The 18218-nt window shown below is 34.7% G+C and overlaps 2 protein-coding genes across 6 annotated transcripts in view; both read right to left on the bottom strand.

Annotated features, from left to right (window-relative positions):
- Clic (chloride intracellular channel protein 5) overlaps nt 1–7592 on the bottom strand; it is a 37964-nt gene extending 30372 nt beyond the window's left edge. The window contains exon 1 of the mRNA XM_088242674.1: nt 7393–7592. Within this exon, the coding sequence (XP_088098800.1) occupies nt 7393–7461 (69 nt within the window). The 5' untranslated portion in view covers nt 7462–7592. The remainder of the gene's footprint in view (nt 1–7392) is intronic.
- Nucleotides 7593–12161: 4569 nt separating this feature from the next.
- The window catches only part of LOC148284103 (protein lozenge-like), an 83623-nt gene continuing 77566 nt past the window's right edge, over nt 12162–18218 (bottom strand). For all 5 annotated transcript variants that reach the window (XM_088242670.1, XM_088242672.1, XM_088242669.1 and 2 more), the window contains exon 7: nt 12162–13069. In XM_088242670.1, coding sequence (XP_088098796.1) covers nt 12516–13069 — 554 coding nt within the window. In that variant the 3' untranslated portion in view covers nt 12162–12515. The remainder of the gene's footprint in view (nt 13070–18218) is intronic.

Below are 18218 nucleotides of genomic sequence, written 5' to 3'. Positions count from 1 at the left end.
TAGGACAACGAAACCATTTAAAAACCATTAATCTTCTATAAATTTATACAACTCTCTAGTAAGAAGTAAAATGGAATTCGGATCAACCATTTGGAATCCACATTACAATAAATATATTTGTGTTGTTGAATATGTACAAAAAAATTCTTAGACTTTTATCACAGAAATGACAATTTAGTTCCACACTAAAGAGTTACGAAAAGAGACCTCTAAACTTTAGAAACGAGAAGAAAGGTAAATGACTTGTTATATTTATATAAGATAGTAAATGGCAAATTGGAAAGTTCAAGCTGTTCAAGTAATATAAAAATGAGTGGTCATACCGGGAACCCAAAAACATTCCATATAGATTAATTTAAGAATAATTTGTCCGTCTTCGATCCAGTGCCAAGAATGTGTAGATTATACAACACCATTGAAAACGTAGAGATCGACATTTTTGACACTGGATTGTTTAGGTTTAAGAAATGTACACAAAATGCGTTTTTATATTGATATATTAATTTTTTACATTTAATTTTGATGGATTGCATTGTTGGTTTTGTTTCGATGCATATTTTGTTTATTGTTTTTATTAGTATTTTACGGATTGTTTTTATTAGTTGCATATTAATGTATGATTTTTTCTAAATAATTTTATTTTGATAATTTGTATAGTTAATTTTATTTAAATACGTATTTTATTCATGTTTAATTTATTATTAATTCGTACGATTTTTACAATAATTTATATTCAGTTTAATAATTTATTTTGCTCATGAATTTTGTTTAAATATGTATTTAATTAGTGTTTACGTGTAATTGATGAAAAATAAGTGGTGTCTTTTTTTTCTTGATATATTTATGTGTATTATGTATTATTTTTCATTGTTTGTAAACCAAATAAATCTCACATTTAGAGTCATACTTTCACCTGTTTCAAAAACCATCACTTTCGATTCATCTCATCGCAATTTGCTCTCCTTGCATACATCATAGACCTCCGTAACCAAGAGCTGCAGATACTCTTCATTACGAGCAAGCAGCAAGAAGCACAGCACCATCGGCATACAAACTCGACAGCTCAAAATCGATTTAATTTTAACATTTGGTCGGACTCAGTCGAAATATTATCGTAAAAAGTTTCGATTTATTTTATTCATTGATCTAATTCAGCGGTTTCCACCCTTTTTTAATACGCGACCTACCAGGAACTTAATGTGATTTCACCGACAACGTACCGATATATTTAATGTTCTTTCTTTTGAGACCATATTATTATTGATCAAGAAATCAAGTGCAAGGAAGGAGTGGGCGCGGCCGATTTAATAGCAGATCCGTAAGATGTATACGATATGCTTAAAATTTAATTTGATTTGCGTTAAGCTAGGGTTTCCTAGGAGAGCGGTGCCCGTATCTTAACGGCCGTAGTGAACGGTGATGATGTGGACAGCCGTCATAACGGTGACTAGAGAGTTGTTTCCTAGGAAAACGGTGTTAAACGGTGTTGATAATACCGTTTTCCTAGGAAACCACTCTCTAGTCACCGTTACGACGGCTGTCCACTGCATCACCGTTCACTACGGCCGTTAAGATACGGGCACCGCTGTCCTAGGAAACCCTAGCTTTAGATTAACGTCAAAACGAAATGCTGATCATTCAACTTTTGTATAATGCCAGTAGGTACTCCTATATGGGTGCGAATCTTTGCACCTTACAAAAGCTCAAAAAGGCGGTGGACCAAAACGGAAAATGTAGGTACTGTAAAATTACCTTAAATAAATAAGCATAATACAATGGGTAAATGTATACAGGGTGTTCTCTAAACCCTGTCACATCCGAAACCACGATGATCAGGGTGAGCAAGAAGACATATTAGCATATTTAAAACAATACTTAGAACGCAGAATTTTTCAAAAAAAAAAATATTTAAAAAAACAAATGGTTGCTTACTTCTGCAGGGGAGAAGCGAGGGGGGCGTGGCCATGTGGTTGACGGTGTATCAGACTTTCCCCTCCCCTCTCCTCGCTTCTCCCTTGCAGAAGTAAGCAAACATTTGTTTTTTAAATATTTTATTTTTGTAAATTTTATTCGTTCTAAAAATTTATTTTAATGTGCCAATATGTCTTCTTGGTCATACTGATCATCGTGGTTTCGGATGTGACAGGGTTTAAAGAACACCCTGTATAACACGAGACAAGAGCGAACTGAGGTGTGGTTTTGCAGAAGGAATTACGCATTTATTACAGTACGTAGGTGCTGAAGTACCAAATAAAAAAAAATGATGATTTGATTTAATATATTACTATACAATTATTTTGTAGTATGGAGGAACAATGAAACGAGTTTAGTAACGATCCGATAGTGAACATTCCTGTACGCACGTGGATATTAAATTTATTCTATTAAACAACAATAACAATATATAACAACTTGGTGTTGTACTTGATAGTAAACTTACATTTAACAAACATATTAAAAATACTGTAGAAAAAGCTTACAAAATGTTAGGGTTTGTCATACGATCAACCAAACCTTTCACAAGAACTGACGCATTAAGAAAACTTTTTTTTCATATGCACGTAGTGTCCTAGAGTTTGGTTCGCCGATTTGGAATCCTCAATATAATACTTAAAAAAATCGTATTGAACATATTCAAAACTATTTTCTTAGACAATTAGAATTCAAAAATAATGTTTCATTTTTAAGTAGGACTGAGTCCGCTAATTTTCACAAGATTCAAAATCTCGCAACTTGGCGTACCGTGTTTTTTTTTTTTTTTTTTTTATTATAAAGAAATATTTGCATTCTTATGATTTACCCAAATATTTAATTTTGAGGGCCATTTTCAACGAGTTGTAAATAACTCACTATTAGGAAATGGAATCAAGTTGGGGTAGAGTGGGATTCGAACCACGGACCTTTGGTCCGTGAGTCCGAGACACTAGCCACAGGACCACAACCCGATTTAATGTTGGATATGAGCTTTCCCTACAAAATTGTTAATAACGTAATTAATAGCCCAGAAATTGTTAGAGGCATTTCATATCAAGTCCCTGTCCGTAGAACTCGTCAATCTGTACTCTTCGACATTCCTAACTCAATGGCTAATTATTAAAAAATAGCACTCTACGAAGAATACAGATTACCTGTAATGACTTTGAGTTTTAGTGACATCGACATATTACATTGTAAATACCATATTTTTATCAGATCTGTTAAAGACATTTTAAATTTATCTCCTGCTTGACTTTTAACTTTTAATTTGATTTTTAATTTTATCTTTCAATTTTAACTTTTTAATTTTAATTTAAACTTTTAACTAAACTTTAATTTAAACTTTTCATTTAAGTTTTAACTTTTACTTTTGATTTTTATTTTAACTTTTGATTTCAACTCTAAATTTATACTTACTTACATGTACTACCTGCATCTAATAAATTATTGTTGGTTGTGAATTTTTACAAATAAATTTAAATGTTCATGGAAGCAGAGAGAGAGGGAGGAAAGTAGCTATACAATGTCTTCTTCTTTTTATGTACTTTTTTTTAATATTTATATTTTTACTTTTTTAGAATTCAATTATTTTTCCCCTCTCCTCCTGCATTCATAATAAATTAGCGTGAAATCTGTAATTGGTCTTACTTTTTTTAATTGTTCTTTTGTACCTTGTTTTATATAAAGACTGTATGATTTCATTAATAAATAAATAAATATTCAATGCATATATTTGAATAAAAAACGTAATTTTAGATAACAATACATGCTTAAGATTATTATATTTATTTGGTGAAAAATATTAAATGTCAACATTACTAGCGTGGAATGTAGCAACTAGCAACATATGGTTATTTAGTTTTTAATCGCACGTTTTTTTATGGAAAACTATTTTAAGAGGAAAGAATGTACAAAAACATCAGTTACGTATGTAATTACATAACAAGAAAAAACAAGTTCATTAAGTTATAGTGGACGATTCGGTCGGTGTTCCGGTGTCTTCAGGTCACTGCGGATAAGCTTAAAAGAGGTACGCATGCATGATGCTCAAAATCCCCCGACTGTCGAACCAAATCATCGAAGGGATCGAGAGTTTAAAATACCTGGGAGTGCGGCTAGGAGTAACAGGCGCCATATTCAACAGTATTCATACTGGCTGTCCGGAGACCGGATATTTACTCAGTGAAAACCAAATTTCGCCTATATAACGCCAGCATAACATCTATGGATGTGAATCGTGACTAAGTACTAAGTTTTAAATTAGGTGTCTCGGAAGAATATCGGGTGTGCGGTGGTTTGATTTAGTAAGGAACGAAGTAATAAGAGAACGAACGCAGCAAATTCCGGTGACACGAGCGGAGGCGATACGGTTGGCTGAGCCATACACTGCGGATGCCTCCTGAGAGCCTCGATCTCCTGGAAGTCCGCTGTTGACTGTTCGTCGGCAGTTTATGTCAGAACTGCGGGACGCGAACGCGACTCGGGAGAACGCACATGAGCCGGCGGCCGATAGAGATGCACGGAGGCTCCTTGTGGACACCATATGCTCCAATCAGGGAGCGGACATGGAATGATGATGGATAAGTTACGCTATTTTGGGTAGTTAAACTGTTAATAGAAGAAAACAAATTATGTTTATTTATTCGATAAATATTGTGCGATTCCTACGAATATCCTCTATACCCGGATATCTGGATTCCATAATGCCTGTCTAATGTATTAACTTGTCATTGCTTCTATTATTTGTTACTATATTATTTTTGTTTTTCGTTAAATTATTTGTTTAAATTGGACATTGTCCGTTAAATATAACATTGTTTGTTAAATAAAAAAATATACAAATAAATAGATGTGCTACCTAAAAATAAAACTAAAATACATACATAACTTTGACGCCGCATAATTCATCGATATACTTTCGTAAGATGTGAAATATTATCGGAATATGTCTGCCTTGTTTTTAATAGTTTATTTGAATTCAAGTCCTAAATATTTTGAATGGATAAAAATGATGGTGCTAGATTTGGCCAGAGGCTCTGATGAAAAAAACGATTGTAATTTTAGTAAAGAATACATTTTTTAAAATAAAATAAATAAAAGTGAACGTAAAATTGTATTTTTGATAAAAGGGGTAAATAAATAAATAAAATAAAATCTGAAAAGATGAGCAATTGACATATTATAATAAATAGACATGCCCTATCGAGTAAAATATTTTAAAAAGTAGTGATACGAAAACGTACACATAGTTGCTAATTAACGTTTGTTTATACCTACCTACCAGGGCTGGTATTCTGAGCGGAATTGCGCGCGAAGAGATCGCTCTGTTAGCGTGTATTTAATACGCGAAAACGCGTTAAAAATGCGTTTTTTACGCGCGCTTTTGCGCTCAGAATACCTTCCCAGGGCTGCATTCAACGAGCGTGCATATGCAACGCTAGAATACTCAATAATGAAGGATACGCTTATTTGGCACATAAACAACATTCGTTTTTGGTGGATCCCAATCAGGTTATTTCCTTAAATTCCTTATAATTTCAACGCATTGTTTTTTTTTGCATTGGATTTTTAGGAACGAAAAGATAATATTAACTCACGTTTATTATATTTTAAAAACGTATTCCTACCAGTGCACCAATGTAATTGAGAAGAGCTTTAGTTTGACGTTTACAAAAAATAATGTTTATATTTGAATATGTATTGTTTTAAGCTTGGTTAATCATTCATGAACAAATATTTGCCGATGTTAAGTTACACAATCCCTTTTACAATGTTTATCCGAAAGGTTTTTACACTGGCGGTCCAAAAACGACTAAATACGCGTTGGGCACGAGTTAAGTGTCATAATTTTTTAGGGCTCAGGGCATGCCTATGTAATAATATGTCCGTGGCTTATATACTAATGTCAAATTGTACTATAGTCCTTAAAATGTAACATGATTAGAATGACAGTTGTCAGAAAAAGTGACGACATAACTTTGTAGTAACGTCAAAGGAGTTATTTGTTTCTGGCGTGTTAATTTATTTTTTTAATACAATGCTTGAAACATTAATATATAAAATCAGCTTTAAAACTAAAAGAAAACTAAAATAAACCTAATAACTAACGACGTTCTTACAAGGTTACATCATTTTGCAAAAACGTTAGAGATGGACAAATTGATCGAATAAAAAAATGTTCATTTGATGTTGTTTATGAAAAAAGTATAAATGTCTCATTTTTTGGTGAATAATTGTGTTAAACACACTATAATAGGCTCGTTTTTGCGTTTTTTAACATTAATTTTCGGAAACAGGGTTTCATGATTGCATGAAATAACTGATAAAATCGATTTGATCAGTGAGCAGTATCCCATCGCTAAACAAATTAGTTTGAAAGCTGTCATTCTAATCAAGCTATATTTAAAGGACTATAACATACAATTTTTGCTTGTAAGTAATAAGGACGCACATGATTTATATGAAAACTTTTTGTTACGCACGTGTGTGCAGAGTAAAAAATGTTAAAAAAAGTTTTTTACTTAATTCATAAAAAGTGCAGAACGTAAAAAGTGTTCCAAGGACATGGGAAATCACTCCAAATAGTGGAAAAGCATTGACAAATTAGTAAAATATTAAGTCATATTTAACTGTTATAATCACGTGGAATATTATAAAAATTATATACCCACTAGAAATAAACGTATATTATTATAGAGTGACACCGTGCATTGTAAAGTGAGTCATTATATCAACAAGTAGTTGTTCTCCGCCTCGGTCGCCTGTAAAAGTGTAGTCATCGGAAACTGAAAAGTAATCATGAATACGTGTACCTATTATGGTATATGGACGTAATTTCTGAAAAGTTATGGCGTAAAAGCGTTAAGATAGAATTGATCTATAAATTCAACAGTGCATATGATACTCGGTGACGTAGGTATTGCATTTGCAATAAAAGAAATAACTAACTTAAAGCGACAAGCAAAACAATGAAACCTAATGCAGACATCCGCGGAGGCGGTTGGGAGCTGGGAACACAGCGGAGAAATTCCTTACATCACTGCTGTAAACCCAACTCGAGTATTCTTCGGAGAGATAGTCGTAGACAGAAAAACCGCTTCATCGACCGTCACTCGTGATTGTTTACGAATAATATCTAAAACGTCGACCTACATAAAGCTGGCGCACACATGTTGTCAAAATTTGACGTTATAAACGGCTTTCTGCAACCGCCAAAATTTAATTTGAAACATAGACACGACTCTTTGGCGACTGTACCTAATAACAAAACGGGTTAAATCATAGAAATATTTAAAATGATGGATCGTAAGTTGGTGGCGATCCGGACGAACTTCGAAGGTCATGAAATAGACACGGTGCATGGAATACGCCCCATTGGGCGGATGAGTAATAATTATTGTGCACTGCACTCCTTACCTTTATTATTAGTTCGATTTCCGGCACGTCTCCATTCGCAGTTCCATTTTCAGCAACTTCGTCTGACATTTTCGTATTTTATCCAAAAAGGCACTTCTTTACGATGAACAAACAATTCCAACGACAAAGCGAGCTCGGCAAAACACAAACTGACTTGTCTTGAGAAACATAAGCATAGGTGCTGTGAATTGGGCACCTCTAGTGGATGAAATTAGTACTAAAGAAAGTTATTACCGACAGAGTAGAGTCGGTATTATAAAAATCTTCTTAATAAAATAATGTGCTCGTTAAGATATTTAAAAAAAAAAAAAAACAACAAAAAATTATCATTACTGAAAACAGATTTTAAAAAAGCAATTTTCGAATATTAAAATATGTTTTTTTTTGATTATAACACAAAATATTATGTCGGTGTTAGTAAAGTTTCTCACCTTTAAGCAATACTTTTCTACTAAACAACAGATGTCACTATGTATAAAAACTGTGGGTTCCTGATTTGCAATCTCAGAATTGGAATTCGAATAATATTTATTTACAAATTAATTTTATTACTAATAAAAAATAAAAATCTTTCTTTTAAATAGGTGCGAAGGTTTTCACGGTCACTGTTATCAATATTATGTATCTTTTTGGGTTATACCGTGTATGTTGGATTTGATCCGACGTTTCGGCTACCATTGCAGGAGCCATCTTCAGGTTTTCCCTGAAGATGGCTCCTGCATATTTACCAGGGAATCGGCTAATTAATTTGGCAAATGCGCTATCACTAGACTATGCGAAGGACGGTATTTTACTATAGAAATAGTAAAATACTGTATTTTTGTTCCTAGAACCAGAATCCTGGTCAAGTGTTTTCTGCTTAGTGGCTATAAGTTGCGAAATAAGTTGAAGATAAGTATGTTCGCCTCTTAGTGTAGTGGTTGGCGCATTCGTTTACTACCAACTTTGATTGTCTCTGGCACCCACTGGCGGCTCCTGACCAAAAACATTGGCAGTGCATTTCTTTACATTTTGTCAACTTGTAACTTGTATATTAAGTTCAATAATATTATAACAATATGACAGGTCTGACAGGATAAACGGGCAATAGTATGACAAATGACAGCCCGCGGGTCGGAACCAGGAACGCTAAATTCGCCTAACATTATACACACGTTATAGGATACTAAATTCCTAATAATACCATGTCATTACGCATGTTTAAAGTGACGTTGCAAACGCACTTTAAACTTCAAATATGCGCATGCGTTGGCAATGCCCGGAGTATGTATATTATTTTCTCCCTCTAACGAACGATTTACCGGTGTAAGTGTTGTCTATCTCCCTCAAATGACGATCTTAGGAGAAATAACATATTTTATACAAATTCAGGGTAAAGAATTGTGCAAAACACAACATGCACAGGAACGATTGCGCATGCGTAGATCAGAAAATCGTCCGCTAGAGTCGATCTCGCTAGATCTTTTGGCGCTAGTATTGAATATTATGATGTTTACGAGTAAATATTGCAACGAATCCCTGTTTTTTTGTACATATAACATATTTTTACTATCAATAAAATTACACATTTATTTGCACATATTTTTACTTGGCAGTGCACTACACTTATGTACATACTAAGGAACCGCCTCTGCTGGCACATGAAGCGTATACGATCACCTTACTTTCCATGAAACCAAAATGATCCAGGTACCCTGCATTTGGGACACCAATGGATTGCCCTATGCACCATTAAGTGGGAATAGAGAGGTGACGATGATGATGGCTGGGTTGAAATTTATATTTATGATTATTATTATTTTCTGTCAACTACTTTTTTACATTGGGATAGCAAGCTCCCGAATAGACAAATGCAAAAGAATGGCCCTTGTTAGAATGGCCCTTGTTAGAATGGCCCTGTCTGCGTATCAACCCAACGAACGCCAAAGCTCTTGATAGGTCAACAAAAAAAGAATCGTGACTTCTTAAAAACATTACTAATGTATTTTTTTAATTTTATAGTTTATTGTTAGTAGGAATCTGAATCCCGCGTCACTTAGTTCTGTTCTTGTCATTGGTGTGAAAAAGAAGCAGCTTTCCCGAGGCATCCGCCGCACGCATCCATGCCAAGTCCACCGCCGCACCCAACGCTCGCTCTAGGAGTCCGCTCCGAACCTTGACGTTAGGTGGATGGTGTTAAGCAAAAACTGTGTTAAGCCACACCAACATCAAACTGAGAAACATGATCTTTAACATCTGGCGCATTAAAAAAATATATAACTGCTTATTTAGCTTGGCTGTTAAGTTTAATATATATAAGTAGTTTATAGAAAAAAAATATATAAAAAGTTTTTTTTTGTATGAAAATTAACAAAAATCTAAGGAAGAACGGATTAAGCGAGATGAAAAAATGCCAACTGATGAACATACGAGTAGTTCTTTCGCCGTAGTCTGCTCTTCTGCCAAAAACCAATTGCTCGCGAGTCACCTGCGGCTCTTTAGACACTTGACCGCGGCCCACCCAGCGCAAGTTTCACCTTCATTAGATTAAGTTCGTCCACCGGTACTAAAGAAGAACTTTAAGGATTAGTTCCACTGAAAGTTCCAACAGGTGGCGAGAATATTGCAAATGCTGTCATTAAATGCATGGAAAAACATCATATTTAACTTGGTAAAATTGTTTCAATGATGCTGATGGGCCAAAGTGTTTTTAAAAAAATATATTTCGAAGTCAAAAATTAATCACGAGATAGGTCTTTACCATTGCATCATTCAACAAGAACCGCTTTGTGCCGACATTTCCAGAAGAAATGTTTTAATGATCAATATTGTCATCACAATTTTAACTAAAGTTTTCTATCATCGCCAATTCAAAGAATATCCCAATTTTCAATTTAAAAAAAAAGAAAAAAATGCAGAGCGAATACGCATATTTTTTGTTGCTTACGCACGTACTTTATTATTAAGGTACCTTGCTATTACAGAAGAAACAGTTTAAAACATTAAGGAATTTGGCTCTTAAAGAAATCATAATTTTCCGACCACTGGCTTAGCACATCATTAACAATCCTAGTCATTCAGTTTAGTTTTTAACTTAAATCGCTCTTTCTCTTCGATTAGATAATTAAACATATAAGATGGTGGAAATAAATCATATTAAAAATATTTTAAAAATCACAATATACGAGTACATAGGTAGAATTATAGTGATCTACGGGCAATTTAAGAAAAGACTTTTGACGTTTATACGCACATGAAATTCTGTAAATATTTGCAGCTAAGCGTAGGAAACAAATGCCGTACTTTATTGTCGAGTCACCGCTATAGTGACGAACCGCCGGAAAACTTCACAATCGATCGAAAATATCGACTTTATATTGAATATCGAATTATATTGTGCGTAAGGAGTTTACAATACGATAAATTAAAATGAATCGACGATAATTTTGACGTTGAACGTATCTACGCGCCAATTAAAAATAGGTAGACTTTAAAAAATAAAATTTACCATTACGCGTGATGGTCACTTAAAACAAAACATGTTCACAAATTAGTAACTTTAGCTCTATTTATCTCGCATCGCCCATTCCCACCGAATAAAACAATAAAAAAAAACAGCTTTCTTTTATATTTTTAATTTCACTGTTTTATTTTTGGTAAGAATAAAGCTATTTAGTCGAAAAATATGAAAACCCGTTTCTAATTACCCCATCTGACGGAAAATGATTCAAAATCGATACCGAAAATGGAAATAAAAAAGATTGCCACAACACTATTGTAATCTGTCAAAAGTATTTTTATATATTGCCTAAACTGTAGTGTAAAGCCATTTACAGGTCATAATATGTCATGGAAATGGCTAGACTTTCGTATATCTCTAAAACGATCTTCATCTCTGTAAATGATCTTAAATCCACATTAAAATATCCCTATGTACCTATGCGAATAATAACTTGATTACCCGTTTATACGCAAAAATAATTAGTGTCGTAAATTTTAATAATTTTCTATGATTTTTTACTTCTTTCTTTTCTTTTTGTCCTATATATTTTTTATGTGATGAAAAACATTTTCGACACGGGATAATCCAGTGAGAACAAATTATTTTTATTGTTTTGTATATTCTACACGTATCACGTACGGCGAACAGCACATAAAATAAAAATGATCGTGACAAGGTTATTTTTTTTACAGTATAAAGCTGGATTAATACATTATTGTTCCTGCACTGGCACCTGAAGCGTTTGACTGATCACCTTACCTGCATGTTACATATGATCGAAGTACGTAGCATTTAAAAGAAAATATATTTGCACCACACCAGGCCAGGAGGCCCAATTACAGTGGTGAATTACATGACAAAACACCCAGGCTTAAGAAAAATCACATTTTAATTGTGTTCTCACCGGGAATCGAACCCGTAACCTTCCGTGCGTGGGTCAAACGTCTACACAACGGATGCCGCCAATTTGTTTACTATGCGGTGTCCTATGCATCCCTGGATGCGGAGAGGGGAAATGATGATGAATAATGAGTGATATTTTACTGAGATGAGTTAAGAAAATGTTCAGCACCAGATAGCTTGATTTCAAGATTTACTTTTAAAAAATGACCCAATATGCCTACTAAATATTGTAGTTTTTTAGTACATTCCGCTGGGAAATCACCTTAGCTTTATGGACAAGGGACAACGCCGCCGCCGCCGCCGCCGCCGCCGTCGCCGCCGCCGTGTACTAATTCTATTAATTTGCTGGGATCGGTGGCGAAGGGGGAAATGAAACTGTAGTATATTGCAGTAACCACTATATTTTCAAGTTATGTACATCGGCACTGTAAATATTTAGATACAATCTTCGTATATGTATTAACAGGTACTCGAAAGAACCAAACTACGCACCTATGAGTCGGATGCGACGCATCTTCGTATACCTCACACGGTCACACGTCACACGTCATACGTCACACGGTATACGAGTATCTTCTTCGTCGTTATTTTCTACACAGGCAACGAGGAGAGATGTAACGAAGTATTGTCTTATGATTGATAGGAATAATCGTTTCGATATAACAAGCATAATAAATATTTATACGAATCACACTAAAAATAATTGTCTCGTTATTCACAGAACAGGGCGGTCGCGGTGTCAGTAAGGTCTCCAGACTCCCGAGGGGTCCACTCCGCTGAGCGGCCGCGGCGCCTCCTCCAGCGGGGGCGCGGGGAGCTCCATGGCCCCCTTGAGGGACGCGCCCGAGCTGACGGTGAGGGAGCTGTCCCCCGAGAAGTACTGGTCCAGCTTGTCCGGAGACCCGTGCAGGTGGAAGTGGATCTGGTTCTGGTTGACGGTGGAGTACAGGTGCGGGTACAGCACCATGGTGGGCCCCGCGGGGGGCAGGTAGGGCGCCTGGGGCTGGGCGCACGCCGCCAGGTTGTTGTTCCCGGGCGCGTACTGGTAGTTGTTGTACGAGTTGTAGCCGTTGGTCGCCCACCCGCCCCCGTAGGGCGCGGGCTCCGCCGGGAAGGGCGCGCTCAGCAGAGGCTCCAGCTCCGTCAGCGCGGGGTAGGGCCCCCGGCTCGCGCCGCCGCCCCCGCCGGGGGAACCACCGCCACCGCCGCCACCGCCGCCACCGCCGCCACCGCCGCCGCCGCCGCCGCCGCCGAACTCTCCTTTGGGGTGGCCGCAATTGGTATCCGGCAGTACTGAAAAACAAAATTTCAAATTAATAGGGACTTGAATACGTTCTCGCTGTTTCCCGACAGATGGAGTTATTTTAGTATTTTTAAATCTGGAAATACTACAGCAAACTTTATCCTAAAGCTCCACGATCAGACTTAAAATGACAGACAAAAAAAAATAAATTAATACAACATTAGTAGTTTATAAATAATGAGTTTTTTAAAGGAATAAGAAAACTTAAATTATCTAAATAACAAATTTATTTTATCAGCGTATTTGTGGGTAATTTTACTGCATTACTCTTTTTTTTAAAATTTATAGTTGAAGCTCATACAATTCTTGTGGAGACTTATGGTGACCATGCTCCGCTGAAACATCAATGAACATCATCATCATCTCTTCTCTACACCGTGATCAGCTGCATGTATTGTATTATGAGCTGCTTAAAATCAACGAAACCATCGCGGAAGATCGCTATCGACTACAATAGATGCATTTGAGTCGAGCATTGAAGAAAAAACGGCCGCAATACGAGAAGAGATGACAAAGAAATTTCGCAACACAACGCTCGGCCACGTGTTGCGAGACCAGTCAAAGCATACTTGGAAACGCTCAAATGGGAAGTCCTACCCCACTCGCCCTATTCACCGGACATTGCTCTTTCTGATTGCCTCTTATTCCGATCGATGATTCATGGCCTGGCATTCTTATGAAGATGTCAAAAAATGGCTCGATTCGAGGATAACCTCAAAAGATGTGTCGTTCTTACGAGGTGGTATTCTTATGCTGCCATAAAAATGGAAGAAAGTAATTGCTAGCGGTGGACAATTTACTTTCAATGAAATGTTCTTTAATATTAAAAAAAAACAAAACACTCCGAAATAGCAGCCAGAAGTCCCCCATATAATATTTCATTTACGATATCTCGAAATATCTTTCCACTCTTATGCAAACCCTCGTGAGGCTAGAATACAGAACATGATGTAGGTATATCTTTTATTTGTTTAAATAATGAAGTAAGTTTTATTTTGCTATAATAGGCCTAAATCAAATGATTATTTTTTTATGAATTATGGAAAACAGATAACAGTAAGTATATTAAGTATATATTGTTTTGACTATCTTAGAACGGGGTAAACAACCCTAGTTAGGCAGTCAAAGCAACTTTGTATAAATGTGTAATTTTATGTATATTATATGATAATACAACATAAATAAATAAAGGTACGTATATTATTTATTATTTTATTAATTTCGAATACAAACAGATGAACAGGTAAAATTAATATAAATAAAAACTATAAAAATGTATACATAGTAGGACCTGCCATCCAATTATATGTATTCACTAAATTATACTGCAATAAAGCGACGACGGTTGAAAGTTTGAACTATATAAAAAATAAATATACTATAGTATTTCAAATAAAAGAAATATAGACAAAACAAGGAGATAGCGGGAAGGAAAAGAAGAAAATGGAGACGGAGTGGTGAAGGATGATTGAAGAAAAGTAATAGTTGAAAATGTATGTACCTAGACACGTGTATATGTGTTAATTGTTATTTGTTTATATACAACTAACTAACTAACTAACCATCACGCCATTTCCCCAGAGGGGTAGGCAGAGAGGATAGAACGCCACACCACTCTGTCCTGGCACACTTCCTTTGCTTCCTTCACATTCATACATCTTCTCATGCACGCACGTCGATTATTCCGACTTTTCACATGACCACTTTCAAGAATTTGTTGTACTTGATCATGCCATGTCTTTTTCGGCCTTCCTCGACTTCTACAACCAGTCACATTCGCATCATAAATCTTTTTAGCCGTTCTTTCATTATTCATTCGCTCCACATGACCGAACCATCGCAAAAGACCTTTCTTAATTTTGTCGATAATGCTTAGCTCAGCCTTGCATTCTGCTCTAATTTCGACATTAGGGCCACCTATCATACATTGTTTTTCCGATCATACATGTATTTAAAAACATGTCGTGTTTTGTTTAATGTAACACGAAGAGACTGCACCATCTCCGGAGAATTTTTTTAGCACTGTGGTCTGGTTAAACGCACGCAAAATGAGGAAATCATACAATTTTCCCGGTACCGATAAGTTAAATAAGATAACTTAAATAAGATATTATTAGAAGTTGAATATTACAACCAGAATTATATTCTTTTAAGAAAAAATGAAAATACAATTCCATAAAAAAATATTTCAATAACTGTTTTTTTTAAGGTATTACCGAAGGCATAATTTTACGTAGAAATAAAAGAAAATGTCACAAAATGTCTGTGATTTAAAAAGCTTGTATTACTTTTTAAAAACAAAAAAAAATCAGATTTTGAATATTCTCATGTTCAATTATATTATCTTCAAATTATTCACAAATTTTAGATAAATACTTAGTCTTTATATGAGAACCCAGATACCTAAGTTTAGTATAAAATTTAAAAAGCGTAATCTGCCGGTCTAAAAGTAATTATATTTTAGTTACATACAACTTTGAAGTATATATTTTTAATAGAAATCCCTTTAAAATGACTGTTCTTATCTAATTCATGTTTCTTTATTTTTTATTATTAAACGATTAAAGAAAACCATTCGTTTTAAAATGGCAAAATTGCATGATTTCCTCATTTTGCGTGCGTTTTACCAGACTACAGCCTTAAGTTGTTTAACACCTTTCGGCTGCGAGTGAGAGCGACATATTGTAATCTTGTACCGACCGCGCCGACGCGCGACGCGCGACGGCCGGCAACAGGTACTCGTCCACCGGAACTTCGCACATTCTCCGGGATAACCATCAAACCCAATTATCACCTTGTTGACGAAGCAGTTCGCCACCGGAAATACGAATTCCCCGTTTCGATTCAAGCCGTGATCGAACTCTGTTAATAATCCTTGAACAAAGTGAATGGACGAATGGACGTAGACATGATTTGTGATTTCAGGCGGTAAATTTAATAGATACCTGCCTTCTACACCTACCTGCCTGTTACTTTATTTACATAGATAAGACGTAATATAATATGCATAGTAAATTTACGATTCTTAATTATTTTATATTTACATTTTATTAGGGCACGAAATTGAATATTGGAAAATTTCGTTTATTTATTTTAAATCTTCAAGTACAAAGAGCAAGTATTTTAGCGGACTTGCTAAAAGCAATATCTTCCAGTCAACTAAAAAAACAGACTGGCTATGACCAGAATTATTGGTAAAATATTTCTCCTAAAAATATATTTTCAAAACTATGCAAATAAAAAAAAAAACCTAATTAATTCTAAATAACCACTGTTTTTACTGGGGATATAAAGCTTGCACATATGAACTTAATAAAAGTACATTATCTTATACACATTAAAGGACGAGGTATGCAGGATCAGGTCTTGCGTTTGGAGGAATACAGGAAGAGGAACCAGAAAAGAAAAGGAATAAAAACCTTTTCTTTTTTAATGAAAGGAGGTTCTAAGGTTCTAAGGATAGCAATATTTTACTTTATGCAATTTTTATACAAAAAAAAATTTGTGAAATAAAAAAGAATCAGCTCAAACTCAAACCACTCCATTTGAGATAAAAAAGAGAGGAGGGGGGGTAATAAGGTCAATAATAAATAAAGGAAAAACAAATAAATATGATCACGAATGTACTGAATTGGAAGCAAAAATCTAGTTTAAAAAATATGTAAAACAGGTTATGAGAACTGAGCCAATTCTCGAATTGAACAGTTTTTTTTTTACTTATCAGCATATTATATTAACATATTGCAACAGAGATGGATAACATTTTAGAGAAAGGTATTCTATATTTAGAAGTCTAGGCATCTACGTTTAAGTGGCCACTTTACACTGTGTAATATTCACTATTCTTCTTGTATTTGATATTTTATATTCTTTAGATTTTTCCATCTGTTGATGTTTATGAAGTCAAAGAGCGGAAACCTTTATTGGTGTGGGTGAAATTCATCTGATTGAATTATTATTAAATGAAAGAGGTTTTAGTAGTTATCTAATAAAAAAAAAAACATGTGTAACATACTTAAAATAATCACAACAAGTAGATAATCAAGAGATAATCTAGCACTAACAAATCAATACTAAAACCTTTCGAGTTTAAAAATTGAAAAATTATTATTCATCACAACATTTTTTTTAAGACAACTCAGGAGTTTATCAACTCCAATACAGCTTGTGCCCATCCAGGAGAACGTCACGTAGCTTCAATATTCGCATTAAAGAACACATAAAATGATAATAAATAATAATAATTTTTCGTTTGCTAATCATCTCACAACTTCAAATCACGATTTTGATAAGGATAAAGGAGTTAAAAGTTTTCATTCATATAATAAGAAAGGACTTAAATTAAAAAATATGGAAATTTTCACATTAATAAAGCCTTAAAAATTATATTCCTTCAATAAATAATCAAATAACTTTTCAGTATTGCCTACTTTTTGAATTAAAAATTATCCAATCGGGTAACCCCACCTCAAGCCCCTCTCCCTCTCAACTCCCTACTAATTCTTCAACATTAGATTAAATATTTTTTAATTATCTCTTTAAATCTGCATGTGACGTATTTTAGTATTTGCATTTTAGTGCAGTGAGTGACCTGACGAAGAGACGGGTACGCCTCGAAACCAGAAGACTAAAAAAGTCGGTAAGTGGTTATATACCAATATTTAATAACATTAGTTAAAATGTTTGACCACAAAATTAATGCTTTAAACGTAAATAAATTAAATAGCCCTTCATATACCACAGCAACGAGTTGTTAGTGGAATTCTGGATTTTAGATATAAGGCAATTGTATATTTATAGAATTATAATGTTTGTAAATAAAATACGAAAACTTACACACAGTAGTCAGTAGTGTAAGGAGTCAGGGAGGATGGGTCATGTGTCTACCACAAACCTTGAATTCGGACAAAGATATTTGGGTACCAAAATATTTAATGTGTTACCCGAGCATTGTCAAACCATGACCCGGATTCAATTGAATAGATTTACAAAAAAATTGTTGCCGGGTTTAGGTAGATAAAAATTAGATAACGTACTAAAAATAAATCTATTAATAATCAAAATGGATAAATAAGGCACTCTCTTAATACCCATCCACAAGTCCTCTTTCTTCTCTAACTCATATAGTGTCCATGCGGC

The sequence above is a fragment of the Micrasema longulum genome, unplaced genomic scaffold (assembly GCF_059751315.1).
Source record: "Micrasema longulum isolate JH-2025_06_02 unplaced genomic scaffold, ASM5975131v1 h1tg000154l, whole genome shotgun sequence".
NCBI classification, from domain to species: domain Eukaryota; kingdom Metazoa; phylum Arthropoda; class Insecta; order Trichoptera; family Brachycentridae; genus Micrasema; species Micrasema longulum.
This window is presented reverse-complemented; position numbering and strand designations above follow the sequence as displayed.